Below are 15,504 nucleotides of genomic sequence, written 5' to 3' on the forward strand. Positions count from 1 at the left end.
TTCGTAGTTCTCGCTGACTTTAGATTGAGCTTCAAGAGGTATCTTAAGTTGAAAATTCCGATATGCACGGTTTATTGCACAATTGAAGTGAAGCTCTAAATTCAGTGGGCACTATGCATCTATACAGATGATTGCTATGTATCAGATGTACATACGGGTTGGTCCGTGTACGATGTACCTCATATTTGCGTTCCCTCGATTGGTGTTTCAGCCTCTATTTGTGGCGCAGTTTATGCAGTTTATGCAGTTTATGCTAGGTTAGGTCCATACCTAGGTACTTAGCGTTGCGCAAGTTCCGGAGTGGGCAACGCTTTACGTACCATCTTATCCGTTGTCTTACACATCTCACGATAGCTCTGAAGACAGTTCAACATTAATTAGTTACATATTTGACAACCTTGACAACCTTGACAACCTACTTATTATAAGTGAAATTATTGACAATCACAATTCACCTATCTAGGTCTCCATTATCCTATTCTCTCCCCACCACTATTATTAATTCCATTGGGTTAAGGATTTCCGACGGACTTATCACACGGACATTAACGATCTCGAGCGTAGTAGAGTCTATGCAAAGAACCGCCTAATCTGGTTGATACGCTCGCGGAAACTATACATTTCCATTCTCGCCCGTCATGGCGCAGCTTCTCCTTGACTTTGTATACTCGTTCGGCAATTGTTTAAATTGCTTCCCCGGATCGCCAACCCTCAAGATTAATAGCCGTTCGTTTAAGATACTACGCTTGCTAGGAGAAGGAGGCTTTAGTTATGTATATCTCGTACAAGACACGGCAACTGCCGAGCTCTTCGCGCTCAAGAAGATCCGATGTCCATTCGGCGCCGAATCAGTCCAGCAAGCGATGCGAGAAGTCGAAGCATACAAGACGTTCTCCCACACCCCCAGTATCATCCACAGCGTCGACTATTCCATCGCAAGCGAACGAAACGATGCAGACGCAAAGACGGTATACGTATTATTGCCGTATTATAGACGAGGCAACTTACAAGATATTATCAATGCGAACCTAGTAAACCACACCAAATTTCCCGAACATGAACTTATGCGCCTCTTCCTGGGCATATGCAAAGCTCTCAAGTACATGCATCAATACCGAGGCCCAGCAGGTGGGGAGCGCATGGAGGCTAGCAATGCAAAAGCTGGCGAAGAAGAAGGGGGGAGAAGCGGTAAGGGAAGACGAAACAAGGCCGTCGCGGCAGCAGATGTGGACGACGAGACAGAACAAGCAAAACCTTTAATGGTAGACGAACAAGTCGCAGCGCCTGGTGAGCGGAGATCTTACGCGCATAGAGATATCAAGCCAGGTAAACCACACTAAAGTCTAATGTTGCACCGAAATTTATACTAACTGGGCATTGAAGGTAACATCATGATTGATGACTCGGGCTCGCAACCTATTATTATGGATCTGGGCTCTATCTCGGAATCACCAATACCCATCACATCGCGCTCGCTCGCTATTGCTCAACAGGACATAGCCGCGGAGCATAGCACGATGCCTTACCGGGCGCCTGAACTCTTCGATGTGAAGACAGGGACGGTCATTGACACCAAGGTTGATATTTGGTCCCTAGGCTGTACCTTGTATGCATGTTTAGTTGGCAAATCACCCTTTGAGATGCGTAGCGACGAGACAGGTGGTAGTCTTAGCATGTGTGTGCTAGGGGGAGATTGGCGATTCCCAGATGAGAGGCCAAGAGGCCAGAAGAAAGGAAAGGCGCCGGCTGGTGCAGGCACAGAGGAGGGGGCTATCAGCGAACCGATCAAAGAGGTGGTGAGGAAATGTCTAAAGGTTGAGCCGAGCGAACGGCCGGATATCGAAGAGTTAATACATATAGTGGAGGAGGTTATTGACGAGCTACCTGAGGATGACGCATAGATGATGAGGTTTGGGAAGAGCTATTTTTGCTTGTGTATATTGTATACTATAACCTTCTGTGTAGGCGACTAGGGACAGGTCATGACTTTTGAGGTACCCATGACACTTACGGTACTGCTCTGAGAGCGAACAGGTTACGCGGGTATACCCTCGACTTTAAAACTTTTGCTTGGCTGGATTCTGGAGGTTGAGGGCTGGGTTGATCTTCAGCCCCGAGCTTATAAGAGAAAATTATACGGCGTCTGTTGCTTTGATGTTGTTGGTGCTTTGAGCTGACCTACCGTTTTTAAGTCTAGCCTCTCATCGAAGAGTAACTTTAAAGATGAAGGCAAATCATAGCAAAGGTCTTAGCGCTGTTGCTTTGGATATAAATACCAGGTGTAAATACCAGGTGCCGAGATCATTCCATATCGACATGAGCTTCCCTTCCCCTATTGCTACCAACCCTTTTGTGACTGAATGTCTGGCCTATATCACGCCCAACAAAATGGAGTCATTAGCTAACTGCACCTGCGTGCTTCTTACCGCAACGACGCCTATACTCGGTTTCGAGATTTTCACGCCAGAATTCCTCGGCACATTCGCAGTGATCTTCCCCTTGGCCGCATACCCCTTCATGTTCTCAGACCGGAACCGAACCTGCCAAAACGTCCTTGGCTTAACGGCAATGTTCGCCTTAATCATACAAATAGCCAACAACTATGCCTGGGCTATGGGCTACGAGTATGCCGAGTTCTCGCCTTGGCTGCTCCCCTTGACCATCTTCTCCGCGTTCGTCAGCCTCTGGGACGCGGACGGACACGAGTCGGATGTCAACTGGCAACCGGTGCCTTTTGTCGACCCCGAGGCCAAATATGTCATGCTGACATTCTACATGTTCCTGTCTCACGTCTTCACAGGCGTCATTTCTCGCTTGGAACCAGCAACCTCGACGGACGACGCGCTCTATCTCATGGGCTTAGCATTTGTCGGTTTCAGGTTCGCTCATGACATCTGTAACGACTTCATGAGGACGACCGCCACGATATACCATCGCCTCGCAACACGGCGCGTTCCGGGCTGGTTTTGGATCCATGCTGACGAGCCTGGATTGTTCAGGCCTAGATGGAGCGTCGTACTTACGGTGGTTGTGGCCATGTCCGCGCCGGTACTGGCGTTTTTATGGGCGTACAGCATGGGGTATATCGTGTCGATAAGTCAGATTCCTGACGCCTCTACTGGCTTTGTGCCCAATTCCAAATTATCGCAATGCTATTGTACGTGGAATAGCCTCCGTGGGGATGGCGAGTATGGCGAGTATGTCCTATAGGAGGGAAAAGATAGGTAGACTTGGGTTGCTGGCCGAAGGAATACATGTACCTAGAAACTTAGGTACTTAGGTACTTAGGCAATATGTGATGTGTGGCGGTGGTGGCTTATATGTATATCTTCAAAGTTCCAATTCATTGGTTGGTGTTGCCTTCTTAATGAACCACCACTTACCAAGTGACGATAGACAAGTGAAAATAGGCTCCGCTTTTAAGTTTATTTTACTCTTAGCTATCTCCATGTATTCAGGAACTCTATTCTTATCTAAGCACGCATTTGGTTATTTCTAGAATGGTTCGGTACATGTGCTTTGTACCTCACAGCTTATACCTACATGTACCTAAGTCTTCTAGGTTAACTCCTAAAAATAACCGGCCTGCACTTATATAAAATATAAGCTGTTAAAATGGCATCACCAACCAATAATATCCTGGGGGCAGAGGAGGAAGATGATGACTACATGAACATGACCTTCGGCGAGGAAGAACCTAAAACTACAGAAACATCTCTCCAGCGGCGGCAACGGCTCAAGCGCGAGGGTGAGATCAAGGGGCGCGTCAAGTCAAAAGCTGAGCAGGCCGCAGCAGAGCGCGAGGAGCGTGAGAAGGCGTTGAACGAGTCGTTACTAGACAGTGCCCGAGCTAAGAAAAGCAAGGGCTTTGCCATGATGGCGAAAATGGGATTCAAGCCTGGCGTCGCACTTGGCAGCGCGGACAGCGCCGAACACGCGCGTCTGGAGCCCATACGTCCCCAGGTGAAGGAAGATCGAGGCGGTATTGGCCTCGACTCGGATCGCAAGCGTGCGCTTAACGAAGCGGCGGCCCATAGCGAGAAGAGGCAGAAGGTCGATGAGACCGAGTTCCGAGACCGCGTGCGTAGGGAACGCGAGCAGGCGAGACTAGAGCGACAAGTTTATGCCGCGATGAAGGTGTGCGAACGCATGGATGAGGAAGAGCAAGGTGTCACGAAGACGTACGGCGAAGAGACAGAGGAGACAACGACAAAGACGCAAAAGAAAAAGAAGAGAACGATATCTACGCGACCGCTAAAATCTATCCCAGTAGTATGGCGAGGCCTAATCCGGAACCGGGAAGAAGCAGAGCGGGTCCGGCGAATGCGGCATGACCTAGAGCAGAGCTCAACGCGGCTCCCGACGTTCGTGGAAGATCTGGAAGATGACGATAAGACGGCGCTAGGAAAGACGGCTACGGCGTATGTCCAGGTCGAGGATCTCGAGGAGGAGGATCCGGAACTAGATGAATTCAATGCGCTGGAGGTTGAGGAGAGATTAAAGAGGCTGGTGGAGTACCTCAGGAAGCAATATAATTACTGCCTCTGGTGTAAATGCGGTTATCCGGACGAGACGATGGAGGGGTGTCCCGGGCTGACGGAGGAGGATCATGATTGAGGAATGCTATCTCGCCGTCCTACTTCAAACTATCCTATGTCTGGCCAAAATATTGTCCAAGTCGCAGTTGAACTTACGACATGGGCCTATATGTAAGGCGTCGGGGGAAATCATATACAGGATGAGGACACTGGGATTCCAAGGCCGACAATTCCTTAGGCCCAGGGCAGTTGATGTTCCAAGTGAGTTTTTATGATAATTGTAAACTGATTAAATAAACCTGGAACTCACAACCTTACATAGTATCTCTACTACACCCCGGCTATTAATACATATCATCCGAAGACCGCGGTCGAGAGGGCGTATAACTTATACACGAGGTATCACGATACCAAAAAAAAGGTCAATAGTTGCTCCACGGCAAGACCGGGACTTGGAAACAGGAATGGGATGTTCTAAAGTAGTGACCATCAGATAGTCTTTTCTTAAATCATGACCGGCACAACTTTCCCCCTACAGCTACATCACATCCTGTCGTTATGCGTATGTCAGATATGTATTGACAACCGAGGTCCCCAGCTATTAGATATATCCCCTCCGCGTAATCTCCGAACTAGCACAAAGCCCTGCCATGTATAATGGCCGGGCTGTCGATGTACCTAGCGGACAATCTAGCACAGACAGTCCAGCCCCTACGTCTCCGGGCGCTCCGTAACGCCCTCCCGGGAATAAACCCTTTCCTCGACACCGATGTCCTCGTTCCTATGTTGCATATATTAGGCTCGTGGTATTCATATTCCATTTTTATGCCTATGCACACGTGCACAAATGAATGGGGATGGGGAATGGGTGACGTTACCAAACCTCGGGCTTCTCCTTAATGAACCTATCCATCAGCTCCCTGCACTCCGACGAGTCCAGCACCACAACCTCCACACCGCGGCTCTCGAGGTACGCCTCGCCGCCCAGGAACGTCCTATTCTCGCCGACGACCACACGCGAGATGCCGTAGAGGATGCACGCGCCCGTGCCTACCACGCCAACCAACCCGTTCTTAGCGGCAAGTTTCGCATGGTTGTAAATGGGGAATCAAGCGCCAGGTAGGTTAGGCTAGACTAGACTAGACTAGACAGACTTACACATATCGCACGGCGAGAGCGTCGTGTACATCGTGCTCCCCTTGTACGCCGACGACGGCAGACGGCCTGCGTTTTGGAGACAGGACGTCTCGCCCTGGAAACGAAAAAACACATATCAGTAATAATAAATAATAATAATAATAATAATAATAATAATAATAATAACAATAATGATGATAAACACCAAATATAAAAAACATAGGCACGTACGTGAAGAATCGGATTCCCATTCTGAACCCTCATATTATGTCCCCGGCCCAGGACTCTGCCATCAGCAGCAACTAGCGCCGCACCGATCTACCATCTCGTAACAATGTCCAAAGTAAGCAGAGCGTTCGCCTTTCGAGCCAAAATATCACGCCCTACATACCGGGACGCCGCCTTCTCGGTATCCGATCCTAGCCTCTTCGAGGGCCAAGGCAAGGCCCTTTACGTCGTCCATTTTAACTTGGCGGTATTCTGTCTAAGTAGCAGCTATAATGTTATGATGTTATACTGTTATGATGGACCGGGAAGGACTATTCTTAACTTATAGAAATAGGGAATTAATGTCTTTTTTTATTAGATATATCAGTTAACCTAGAATTATCAGTTAGAAGCTTGATATACGTAATTGGAGATAAGCGGGAATCTCCGCCTCACGATTATCGCTGCGCATCTAACCTAGTGGAGCTACATACGAGTCTAGTACCCGCCTTTTAGCTATCACTGTTCTCAAATATCGACTTCTTAATATACATAACGTAGCAGCACACACGTATAATCCACACGGGCAATACGTTCGCATATAAAACTGGCAAAATTAGAACTTGGACGTCTTTAAATTATGTTTGTACGATATTGGTCTGCGAGACCGTTTCCTGATCTTTTGGATCACCCGCCTCTAATTCCTAGGCCGCCTTCCTCCATTTTACACTCGGAAAAGTATTAGACAACTAATAGTCCGACCATCGAAAAACAAGCAATTGTTGTACAGGCAGGCCTTCAAAAGGGACGGCAATGCTTCCTCTTCTCGAAATTCTGGCCGGAATCTCTCTATCAACCGTGGCGCCTTTGGTATATGCCTCTACTTGTACAACCAACCCTAAGTAACGCCGAGCTAAAGGAAAGAAATCCCCTACGCAAATAACTCACAAACCCCGAAACCTCGGTCCAGTCATTCCTGATTATCACGACAGAAGGTTGCGCAGCGACGCGTTGGCGCTGGCCCCGCTTGCAGGGCGACTGTCGTTGGACCTTGGAGGTATATTGTTGCTTAGACTTGGTTCACGACTCATCGAGATCCCATCCCGGGAAATCGGGGGGCTCCCGTGCGGATTTAAAAATGGCGATCGTGACCCAAGCATACCTTGGGAAAACGAATGCTCTGACGTGCGGGGCGGAGGACTGCCATTCGTGAGGCCGTGGAGCGAGTTGTGCGCCGAATGGTAGGATGGCATATAAGGAGAAGTGCCATTCTGAACCGAGCCAGGACCACGTCGAGGCGGGGGTGAAGAGGGAGGGATTCCATTTACCATAGGTTGACCAAGCCCGTGCTGAAGCTGTGGTCCCTGGTGATGGGACATTGGGGCTATCGGCGGCGGCCGGAGGTCACGGAGATGATTATGATGGATCGGGCTTGGTCCAGTAGAGCCGCCGTTCATCTGATGAAGGGTAGGTGGATGTTGGGGCGGGCTACGATGCCACTCTCCATAAGGAGCACTGGGAGGATAATGGTGTGCAGGCACTGGTGGGCCACCCGGAGCTACCATCGGACTCGTTCCAGCGTGGGAAGCGGTCAGCGGCAAAGGTGGAGGGACAGCTGCAGATGGAGGATGTAGCGGTGGCGCAGCGATCGCCGGGGCAACCGTAGGTGCCGTTCCTTGCGCTGTAGGACCTCGTGGTCCCCACGAATTCCCTAGGTCCACGAGCCTATTCATAGCGTGAGATACGTGTGGTGGATGGTTTGTTACAGTAGTGGGAATTGAAGGAGGCAGAGCGACCCGTGGTGCTTCATTTGATGCTGGCCCGTCCGTTCTTGGCGGATTATGAGGTGTAAGTCTTCGATTACTCCTCTTACACTTATGACACTGGACGCTCCGCTGAGCTACAAACCTTAGCGCCTCACTGCTAAGAGAGCCGGTATATCCATTTGTTAAGACCTTTTCTTGGCTCTTGTCGATAGGCCACCACTTTGGGCTCACGTCAATGCCGCAAGTTATGCAGACTTTATCGCCGCACTGAGAGCTGATGGATGCTGCATCGACCACACCATCGACCGGAGACGCTCTCTGACCTGTTGCTGCCGAGCTGGAAACGTTTGTAGTGGATTGCCTCCTATTTGGGTTCGTTTGCGTTGTAACGGTAGGTGTCTTGGTGGCGGCGAGATTAGCTAGGTTCGCCTTGCGGACATTACCTGTTAGGGCAAGGTCTGCCTGCTTGTAGTTATGCACGTAGAGCTGCAGGGCGTTCGCAAGTTGTGTATCCTTGCTTTGGTTCTCAGGCTGAGGCACAGGGTCGTGCATGCGATGAACTACACTCTTTTGAGGAATATGCTCCTTACACCAGACGGCTGCTGACATTATCCCCGTTTCTCCTCCGATAGTGACAAGATTGTGCTGATCTCGTCTGGAGCCTTTCACAGGCGTAATCTCGAAGCCAAGCAGATACCCATTTTGGTGGGCACATTCTACGTGGACTGATAATGTTGTCAGCACTAAACAATTGATCGTCCAAAGAATATTATACTTACCAGGAGCGCGGCATTGATGGCAGGCTATACACGCGCCACCTTTTTGCTTGCACACCTTGCAAACTTCGTCATATCTACTACGTGGTATCAATGGTATGCCTTCTGACGGGCCCAGGGCAAGGGCATTGCCAAACTTGACTTCGGGCATCCACACCGCACAAGTGACATGGACCCAATTGTTGTCTGCTGTCCTCTTTAGAGGCTCCCTAGGGTTCACGGGGCGATTCATCTCCTCCTGCTTTTTGCGATAATACTCTACGGCCTTCTGCGCGAGATCACGGTCAAGGCGTTCCTTCTCCTTCTCCTTCTCGGTCTTTTTCTTATGCGTGTTCTTCGGCGGTTCGATGAAATCGTGTTCTGTGAATTCTACCGGGCACAGGACACACTTATAATCCTAATCGTAACCGTTAACCACAAACCCAAGGAAATAAACGAGGGCACACTTACTATGGAAACCTGGGGATTCTTGTCATTCAGGCACATATCGCAGGTCCACTTGCCCGGAAGTCGATTGTCGATAACGCCATAGCACTTGCGATGAACGGTGAGCCGACACTCCTTGCAAGAGAGATGAGCTTGCTCGCCCGTCGGGGCCATCTGGTGACATATAGCGCAAGGTAGGGTGCGAGGTTTTGGTAGTTCGGGGGCTGGGGGTGGTGGCGCAGGCTTCTCCGCTGCCTTTTCTTTCTTCTTCGAATGGGTATGAGTTGAGACAACTCCGGGATCCGAGCCATTAACCTCTGCCTCTTTGTCCGCAATCGTCTTGAGTTTCTTGCGTGGTGGTGGTTCGCTACCGCTAGGTTGCGGGGCAGGTGTCGCTGTCGCAGCAGGTTGTGCTGTTGATGGCGTCCCATTCGTTTTGTTGTAGACCGTCAGACTCATCATTTCATTTGCCGCCATGATCTCCTTGAGCAATTCCTCATCGACCCTCCGCTTCCAGGAGCGGCCACCAGCTGCAGCAACCTTCTTGGCAAGGTCCTCCATATCTTCCCACTGAATAGCATATCGCCGCCATAGCTCTGCACATCTCCTACATAATGCTCCGACATATTGTATTCCCTTATCCTTGTTCGCATGCTTACCGCCTCCCTCTATTACCAGACCGGACGCACTGTTAGGCGCCCGCCGCCACTGTCGGGAGTTCTTGGTAGAACAAAACTTGCATATGAAGCTCCTCTTCAGCTTGACGGCCTTTTCGGTGTCAAACGCTGAATCATCTTGATCGTCAGCAACGTCATCTTGGAGTTTATTAGCCGTTGCTTCGGCCTTCTTCGCCTCCTTTTTGCCCTTCCTGCCAGAAAAATTGCCCCATATTTGTCTCCCTCTGTCAGTTTTCTTCCACGTGTAGTAGAAACGCACAATTTGCGAGTGCTTGACTGTTTTGATGAGTTTGGTAATGGGATAAAGTTCGGAGCCAAACTTGGTCACGCCTTCTTCGAACTTCTTTAGTTCAGCTGTTGTAAGCTCGGGCTCTTTAAATATCGACTTATCGACTTTCAATAACGCCTTTAACGCCTTGGGTATGTCGTAGTCATTTTTGAATAGGGTATTGATGGCTACATCTTTAAGGTTCGTCGACTCCTTTGGAAGGTTGAACATAGGGACCAGCTTCGACTTTGCGGTCGCCATATAATCGTCAAGCTGAGATTCCGTGGTTGATGTTTCAGCCGCATCCAAAGGCTTCCATAGTAACTGCGCCGTGTTATTCGGGTCATCATTGTCGTAATCTTCCCCCCTCGCCACATATCCTGGGGGTTCGTCCTGAATCCATCTTGGCCGCTTTTCTCGGCGGGCCTTCTCCGCCTCGAGGGCTGCAAGAGCTTCCTTCGATTGCTTGCCGTCTTTCTTACCTGATTTCTTGATCTCGAGAGGTTTCACTAGTTTGACCGGACGGCCGTACCAAGGAAGGACGGTCGCCTGGTGCTTGGGTCCTAAGCGAGATCCGGCTCTGGGATATATGCGGTCATCGTAATCCAGTGCATCTTCAGGTTTGCAATGTTGGCCTAGGTACCGGTAAGGCCATAGGCTCGCGTGATATATCTGCTCTGCTGTTGCGGGTTGGTGAGAGTCATCGATACCATCAGCAGGGCTCGTGCGATTGGTATCGATAGCATCCTCCTCATCCTCCCAAGGCTCTTCTTCCTCTGCCTCTAGATGCGGATCAAGTAGGCTTGGCGTATGTCGAGCCTCGAGCTTTCTCTCCTGGGCACGACTGCATGCGGCGCAAGCCCAAGCAAAGCCACGTGATGGTTTCTTTAGCAGAGGCGGACGAACACAGTTCATATGATACGTCTGCTGACATACTGCACAGTCGACAGAGTCGTTGCTATTTTAATCGAGTTAGCTACTCGTCGATTTATTGGACTCGTTGACTTGTTGCAGTTGCAGTTGCAGTTGCAGGGAAACAGGGGTAGAAACCCAGAAGACCCAGAAGGGAAGGAGAAAGGGGAAGTGTGGAGAGATGACATAAGCAAGCATACATACCTTGCACAATACCCACTACATCTCTTACACAGCTTAACGGCACTAGTAAATTCCTTAGACCGACCCTGCTCCACCAAAATATACTTCCAGCGCTCGTCCAACACCTTCTTGACCCTCTCAGGCACGTTGACGATTTGAAAACACGGAATTACATCGTAATTCTTCTGAATATAACGATCGTACAGCTTCTCATACCAAAAACAGTCGGGAGTTTTTCGGTAAGTCTCCATGTCGTCAATTTCGGCCTTGTGGCGGATTTGACACTTGCCGCGCAATGCGGTTAACGGACTAATGTCCGAGTGCATAGTGGCGAAGACCAGTCTGGTGTCATTGACCTTCTTACCAATGTCCTTTGGCCGGTAGTACCAATTGATCCGCAACGCATCCACGGCCTTTGTAGCATCATTCTGAACATGTAGGAACTCCATGATACGTCCTAAATAATATGGTTCTCCTGGCGGTTCGCATACAAGATATACATGGTCTAAATAATATAGTCAGTCAGTCGGTCAGTAGCTAGTTATTTAGTCACGATGGAAGCGATGGAAGCGCAAATTGTTTTCGGTTTCCGTGGGGTTGAATAAGTTCATACCGTTCGCTTCCAATACTGTTCCGTCATCTGCCACCATCTTTCCGTCCTTTGGGATTGAACCGCATTTCTCGAAACAAAGCATATTCGTAACCTTATATCCCGCAGTATTGTGTATAGTTGTAATAGTTGTAATAGCTGTCGCGTGTGTAGTACCTCGTTTCGTCGTGTTAGGACCAGCCGGTGCCGGGGTACTGCCATTGCTGTGCGCATTGTTTGCGACCGATTGCGCGGGTGCCTTTCGTTTTTTGGACGAAGTAGTAGATGCCGTGGCGGATGAACCATTTGTAGTCGCGTTGCTCGTCGGATGCGAATCCTTCGCTGTATTGTGAAAACCATTACTAGCCTTACCGTCCTCTGGTGCTGCACCCTTGCGTGATGTCGAATTCGCGCCTTTGGGTGCATCGCTGGTACCATTCGCAGCTGCACCGACCTGTCGCGAGGATTTTTTAGATTCCTCATCCTTTTTGTCTGCGTAAGCATCGTACATGTCCACGTCCATATCTTTGTCCTCTGCGTAGTTCGGGCGCGCTTGACCCCGATTGCGGGAACGCGTGCCGTAAGGAGATGGGCCTGTCATAGCCTCCTTGCCTGACGGGTTTGACCCCGACGAGGTTGACTTCGTCATTGGTTGGGATACTGCTGCATTCTCCCCAGAGGCCTTGTTGTTGGTGGACTTTGGGGTTTGTGCTGGTGTGGGTGTGTTGTTGTGCGCGGACCCGGAGTCTGTCAGGTCCTTAGTTGAAGATGACGAAGGATTGGGCTGGTCATCGGTTTCGCTGGACTTCTGCGCCATGGTGGGTGATTAAAAGGCGGCGCATACAATGTCACACGGAGGAACGCCGAAAAGTTTACGGCGGTGCTAGTCGAGGCAGACAGTGGAAATCTGAGTCCATAAGATTGGCAATATAGGTGCAACTCTCGCAGACAGAATGTTTCAGACAGGAACTATGCTGGAGGGCGAAGATTCCATATGAGCGTTTCGCCGGTGGTACCACGGCAGGCTGGAAGACAAGGGTCCGTGGGAAGCTTACCGAATTATGTCCCACGATAGTCCTGGCTCGAGGTCTGTCAGAAAGGGAAGGGCAGGGACGAAAAAGGATGTATAGCTAAGTTGGCGAGACGAAGGCAATAAAGTTTGGGAGGGAAGATAATGAAAGAAAAGGTCAAAACGCGAAATATCTAACCGAGTACGGAAAAATGGATGGTGAGGTTTGGGAAGAAAGAAGGTGGGAGACGTGACTGGTGTGGGACGGGAAAGATGTGAAGGGTATGTAGAAGTGAAGGTTTATGTAAAGCAGGCCAAGATGGACCGGGGAGGTTTGAGGCGGCGGGACAGACCATCAAATCGGTGCCCACTATCCACACGACTAGCCGGGTAGACCGCAGGCCATAGGATCATAGGATGGGTAAGGTAGACGAGCTATGTTATGTATGGGTGGATGGGGGATGGGAATGTATGAGTAGGTAGACCGGCGACTTACCAGATAGGTATGTAGTTTCTGGTACGCTTCTGGTACATACGTATGTAGATATTGCAAGGTAGGGTTGCCAAGAGCATACGATGATCGACCTATGATATCGAGACTATCGATACCGAATTGTGCTCTCGTGTAGGTAGGACGAGGGCCTACTAAGGAGAATTTAGAAGGGAGCTTGAGAAAACTTATTGATGACACGGATGCTCTAACTAATAAGATGAGGCAGATTGGGAATCTAAACTTCGGGATCTTGGAGATTGGTGGATTTGCTGGGGTATGAAAGGCGCGGTAAGGAAAAAAAAAAAAGGTAGCCAAGGCAAAAAGGTAGGTAGGTAGGTACATAACCTACTACTGTATGGAATGAGAAGAAAAAAAGAGAAGGGTGACTTTTTTGACGAACGTTGGACTAGCCAGCTACCTACCTCATGTACCATAATATGTACGTACATACGTGGTGCTGTGCTGCTAGGGTACCCTAAATAAAGCTAGGTGAGTAGGAGAGGTTCCCAAGGGCTGAGATGTTGACCGGATGGATAGGTTGGGTAGATTGGATAGATGCCTGCGTGCAGTGCTGTATGCATCACAATAAGGCAAAAAAGTCAAGAGATGCAAATGCATGGAAATGCAACATCTACTAGTCTAGCTACATGTAGCCTACATGTACAATGTAGGTAATGAGGTAGGTATGTATGTATGTAGGTAGGTAGGTAAGGTAAGAGGTATCTATGTACTTTTTAAATCATCCAGTGTACAGATGGTACAGATGCATCAATACTAAGGTATGTAGGTAATGGATGGATGGATGGATGTAAAAAAGGATGTAGGAAAAGGAAATAGGAAATCCGTATGCTACATGTATACCTACCTATAGATTAGGTTAGGTCAAGGTATGGTTAACGGCAATAGGTAGGTTTTCATTGCTGGTTGTACATAGTACAATGGATAGTACAATAGCGCCCGTACCATGTATTTATTTACCATCTAAATAGGTAACCTACCTAGGTTTTAATAGAGCAATGGGAAATGGTCAGTTAAGAGACGCACAAAGGCACGGGGAATATTTGACGGGGGAGGAGTTGGGATCTCCAGCCATTCAAACTCTGATATTGTACCAGCTAGGCTTATTGGCAGACGGTAGCGCCGCGGTACCGGTACCTGGAAAGGGCTAGGTAAATAAGGGTAAAATATTGGGCGTGTGTTGTACATACACTTCCCCGACAAGGCCAGTGACAAGGCCAGTGTGTGTGGATGTCTGTGGAGTGGTACTGAGGTTAAAAAGTCTCGCCTTGGAAGCCCACGGCCCACATCCATTACCTCCACCCCTGTCAAGTCCAACCAAACTTACGCTTCCTGCTAAAGGCTGCATGCTCTATTCGACTTCATCTCATCCATCATTCTCGCATCTGAAATTATATGCTGTGTCTGCATGCTTTTCCTTCTCGACAAAGACGCCTATGTGTAGGGCGTATCGATATGGTATTGTTCCCGACTAGATTATATTCCCCCCTTCCCCTCTTGGTTAGATATGTCATTCATTGAGATGAATCCATGGTGTCTTTTTGTTGAAAACAGTTGCATCCCCGTTTCATTTTGCCTAGCTTGCTTGCTAATATTTCGTGATGCGTTTGTACTGCTTTAACGCCCTCGCTTGAGAGCAGCCCTGTTTAACTAAGGAGTAAATTCTCTTTATACCAACACTGATACCAACACTAATCGTCGCCGCCTCTTTGCAGTTGTTTCTCTTTTGGAGATGTTACCGCGTGTCCCGAACCGTCGAGCTCACCTCATCGGGGCGACGCGCAGCTGTATGACAGGCAGCATTCCTATCACCTGTCGCACTTTTATAGGGTGGGGATCTAGCCAAGATTGGCCGCGAGTCAAGACCGCCCGTTTCCCGAGATTTTTAAACCAAAGCATGTCCGTTGTCTATCTTCTACATATACTTTCTACGCCAAGATATCATAGAAACAACCAAATAAGGCGCACTTCATTGCTTACCCGTACTGTCTTATTGAACTCGCTGCGATTAATCACAAAAAAACGCTTCTCGTCGTCCTATAAACAGTTCGGCCTTAGGCTTTGAGGCGAGGCAAGGCAAAAGCGAGGCAGTCAGTCTGGAGAGCCTGGGCACCGCTAGCAACCGGGACAAAAACGACAGGTATCGAGCAAAAAAACCCCCACCTCGCGATCTAATGGTCCAACCAGATCACATGAGACAGGGATCCCACCCGTCACCGCTGTGCAATAGTAGAGACATACCCAAGACAACCTAGCTCACAAATCTGTAAAAAGTACGGCAAGGTGAATTGTCCCTAGTTGAAATGTTCGCTTTGCTATGAGGGTCAGAAGTTTGCTTCGCCGAATAGATAGGTGTATCGACCGCTACGTAAGCGTGTTACCTGTCAATTCGTGCGCCGTATAAAAAATTACACCGTACCCCAAAATCCAACATAGCCGGATCTGAAGGGTCCTGTTTAATGTATATTGGATGCGGGCAATTTCTACGTAATCCAGGGTTTTAAG

At 49.1% G+C, this 15,504-nt stretch overlaps 6 protein-coding genes across 6 annotated transcripts; 3 read left to right on the forward strand and 3 right to left on the reverse strand.

Annotated features, from left to right (window-relative positions):
- The first annotated feature begins 551 nt into the window (after positions 1–551).
- On the forward strand, positions 552–2,062 carry F4813DRAFT_229126 (kinase-like protein). The gene is made up of 2 exons (XM_049239888.1): positions 552–1,326; positions 1,384–2,062. The coding sequence occupies exons 1-2, from the start codon at positions 639–641 to the stop codon at positions 1,899–1,901; spliced, it is 1,206 nt and encodes a 401-aa protein (XP_049103394.1). The 5' UTR covers positions 552–638; the 3' UTR covers positions 1,902–2,062.
- Positions 1,783–3,366, forward strand: F4813DRAFT_229123 (uncharacterized protein). The gene has a single exon (XM_049239887.1). It carries the CDS (start codon positions 2,224–2,226, stop codon positions 3,208–3,210), a length of 987 nt encoding a protein of 328 aa, XP_049103395.1. The 5' UTR covers positions 1,783–2,223; the 3' UTR covers positions 3,211–3,366.
- A 10-nt stretch (positions 3,367–3,376) lies between these two features.
- F4813DRAFT_229135 (uncharacterized protein) lies at positions 3,377–4,814 on the forward strand. The gene has a single exon (XM_049239889.1). The coding sequence runs from the start codon at positions 3,616–3,618 to the stop codon at positions 4,615–4,617; it is 1,002 nt and encodes a 333-aa protein (XP_049103396.1). The 5' UTR covers positions 3,377–3,615; the 3' UTR covers positions 4,618–4,814.
- A 435-nt stretch (positions 4,815–5,249) lies between these two features.
- On the reverse strand, positions 5,250–6,138 carry F4813DRAFT_385963 (putative cytosine deaminase; the record flags this gene model as incomplete). Its single annotated transcript, XM_049246342.1, has 5 exons — positions 5,250–5,319; positions 5,417–5,588; positions 5,697–5,790; positions 5,907–5,993; positions 6,067–6,138. 5 exons carry the CDS (start codon positions 6,136–6,138, stop codon positions 5,250–5,252), a joined length of 495 nt encoding a protein of 164 aa, XP_049103397.1.
- A 727-nt stretch (positions 6,139–6,865) lies between these two features.
- On the reverse strand, positions 6,866–12,296 carry F4813DRAFT_385964 (uncharacterized protein; the record flags this gene model as incomplete). The annotated part of the gene is made up of 5 exons (XM_049246343.1): positions 6,866–8,373; positions 8,428–8,821; positions 8,875–10,753; positions 10,912–11,395; positions 11,504–12,296. 5 exons carry the CDS (start codon positions 12,294–12,296, stop codon positions 6,866–6,868), a joined length of 5,058 nt encoding a protein of 1,685 aa, XP_049103398.1.
- A 135-nt stretch (positions 12,297–12,431) lies between these two features.
- F4813DRAFT_347522 (uncharacterized protein) lies at positions 12,432–13,769 on the reverse strand. Its single transcript, XM_049241973.1, has 2 exons — positions 12,985–13,769; positions 12,432–12,560 (listed from the first exon to the last, which is right to left on the reverse strand). The coding sequence occupies exons 1-2, from the start codon at positions 13,321–13,323 to the stop codon at positions 12,531–12,533; spliced, it is 369 nt and encodes a 122-aa protein (XP_049103399.1). The 5' UTR covers positions 13,324–13,769; the 3' UTR covers positions 12,432–12,530.
- Positions 13,770–15,504: the final 1,735 nt, after the last annotated feature.

The sequence above is a fragment of the Daldinia decipiens genome, assembly GCF_022478715.1.
Source record: "Daldinia decipiens strain CBS 113046 unplaced genomic scaffold F4813scaffold_4, whole genome shotgun sequence".
Lineage (NCBI taxonomy): Eukaryota > Fungi > Ascomycota > Sordariomycetes > Xylariales > Hypoxylaceae > Daldinia > Daldinia decipiens.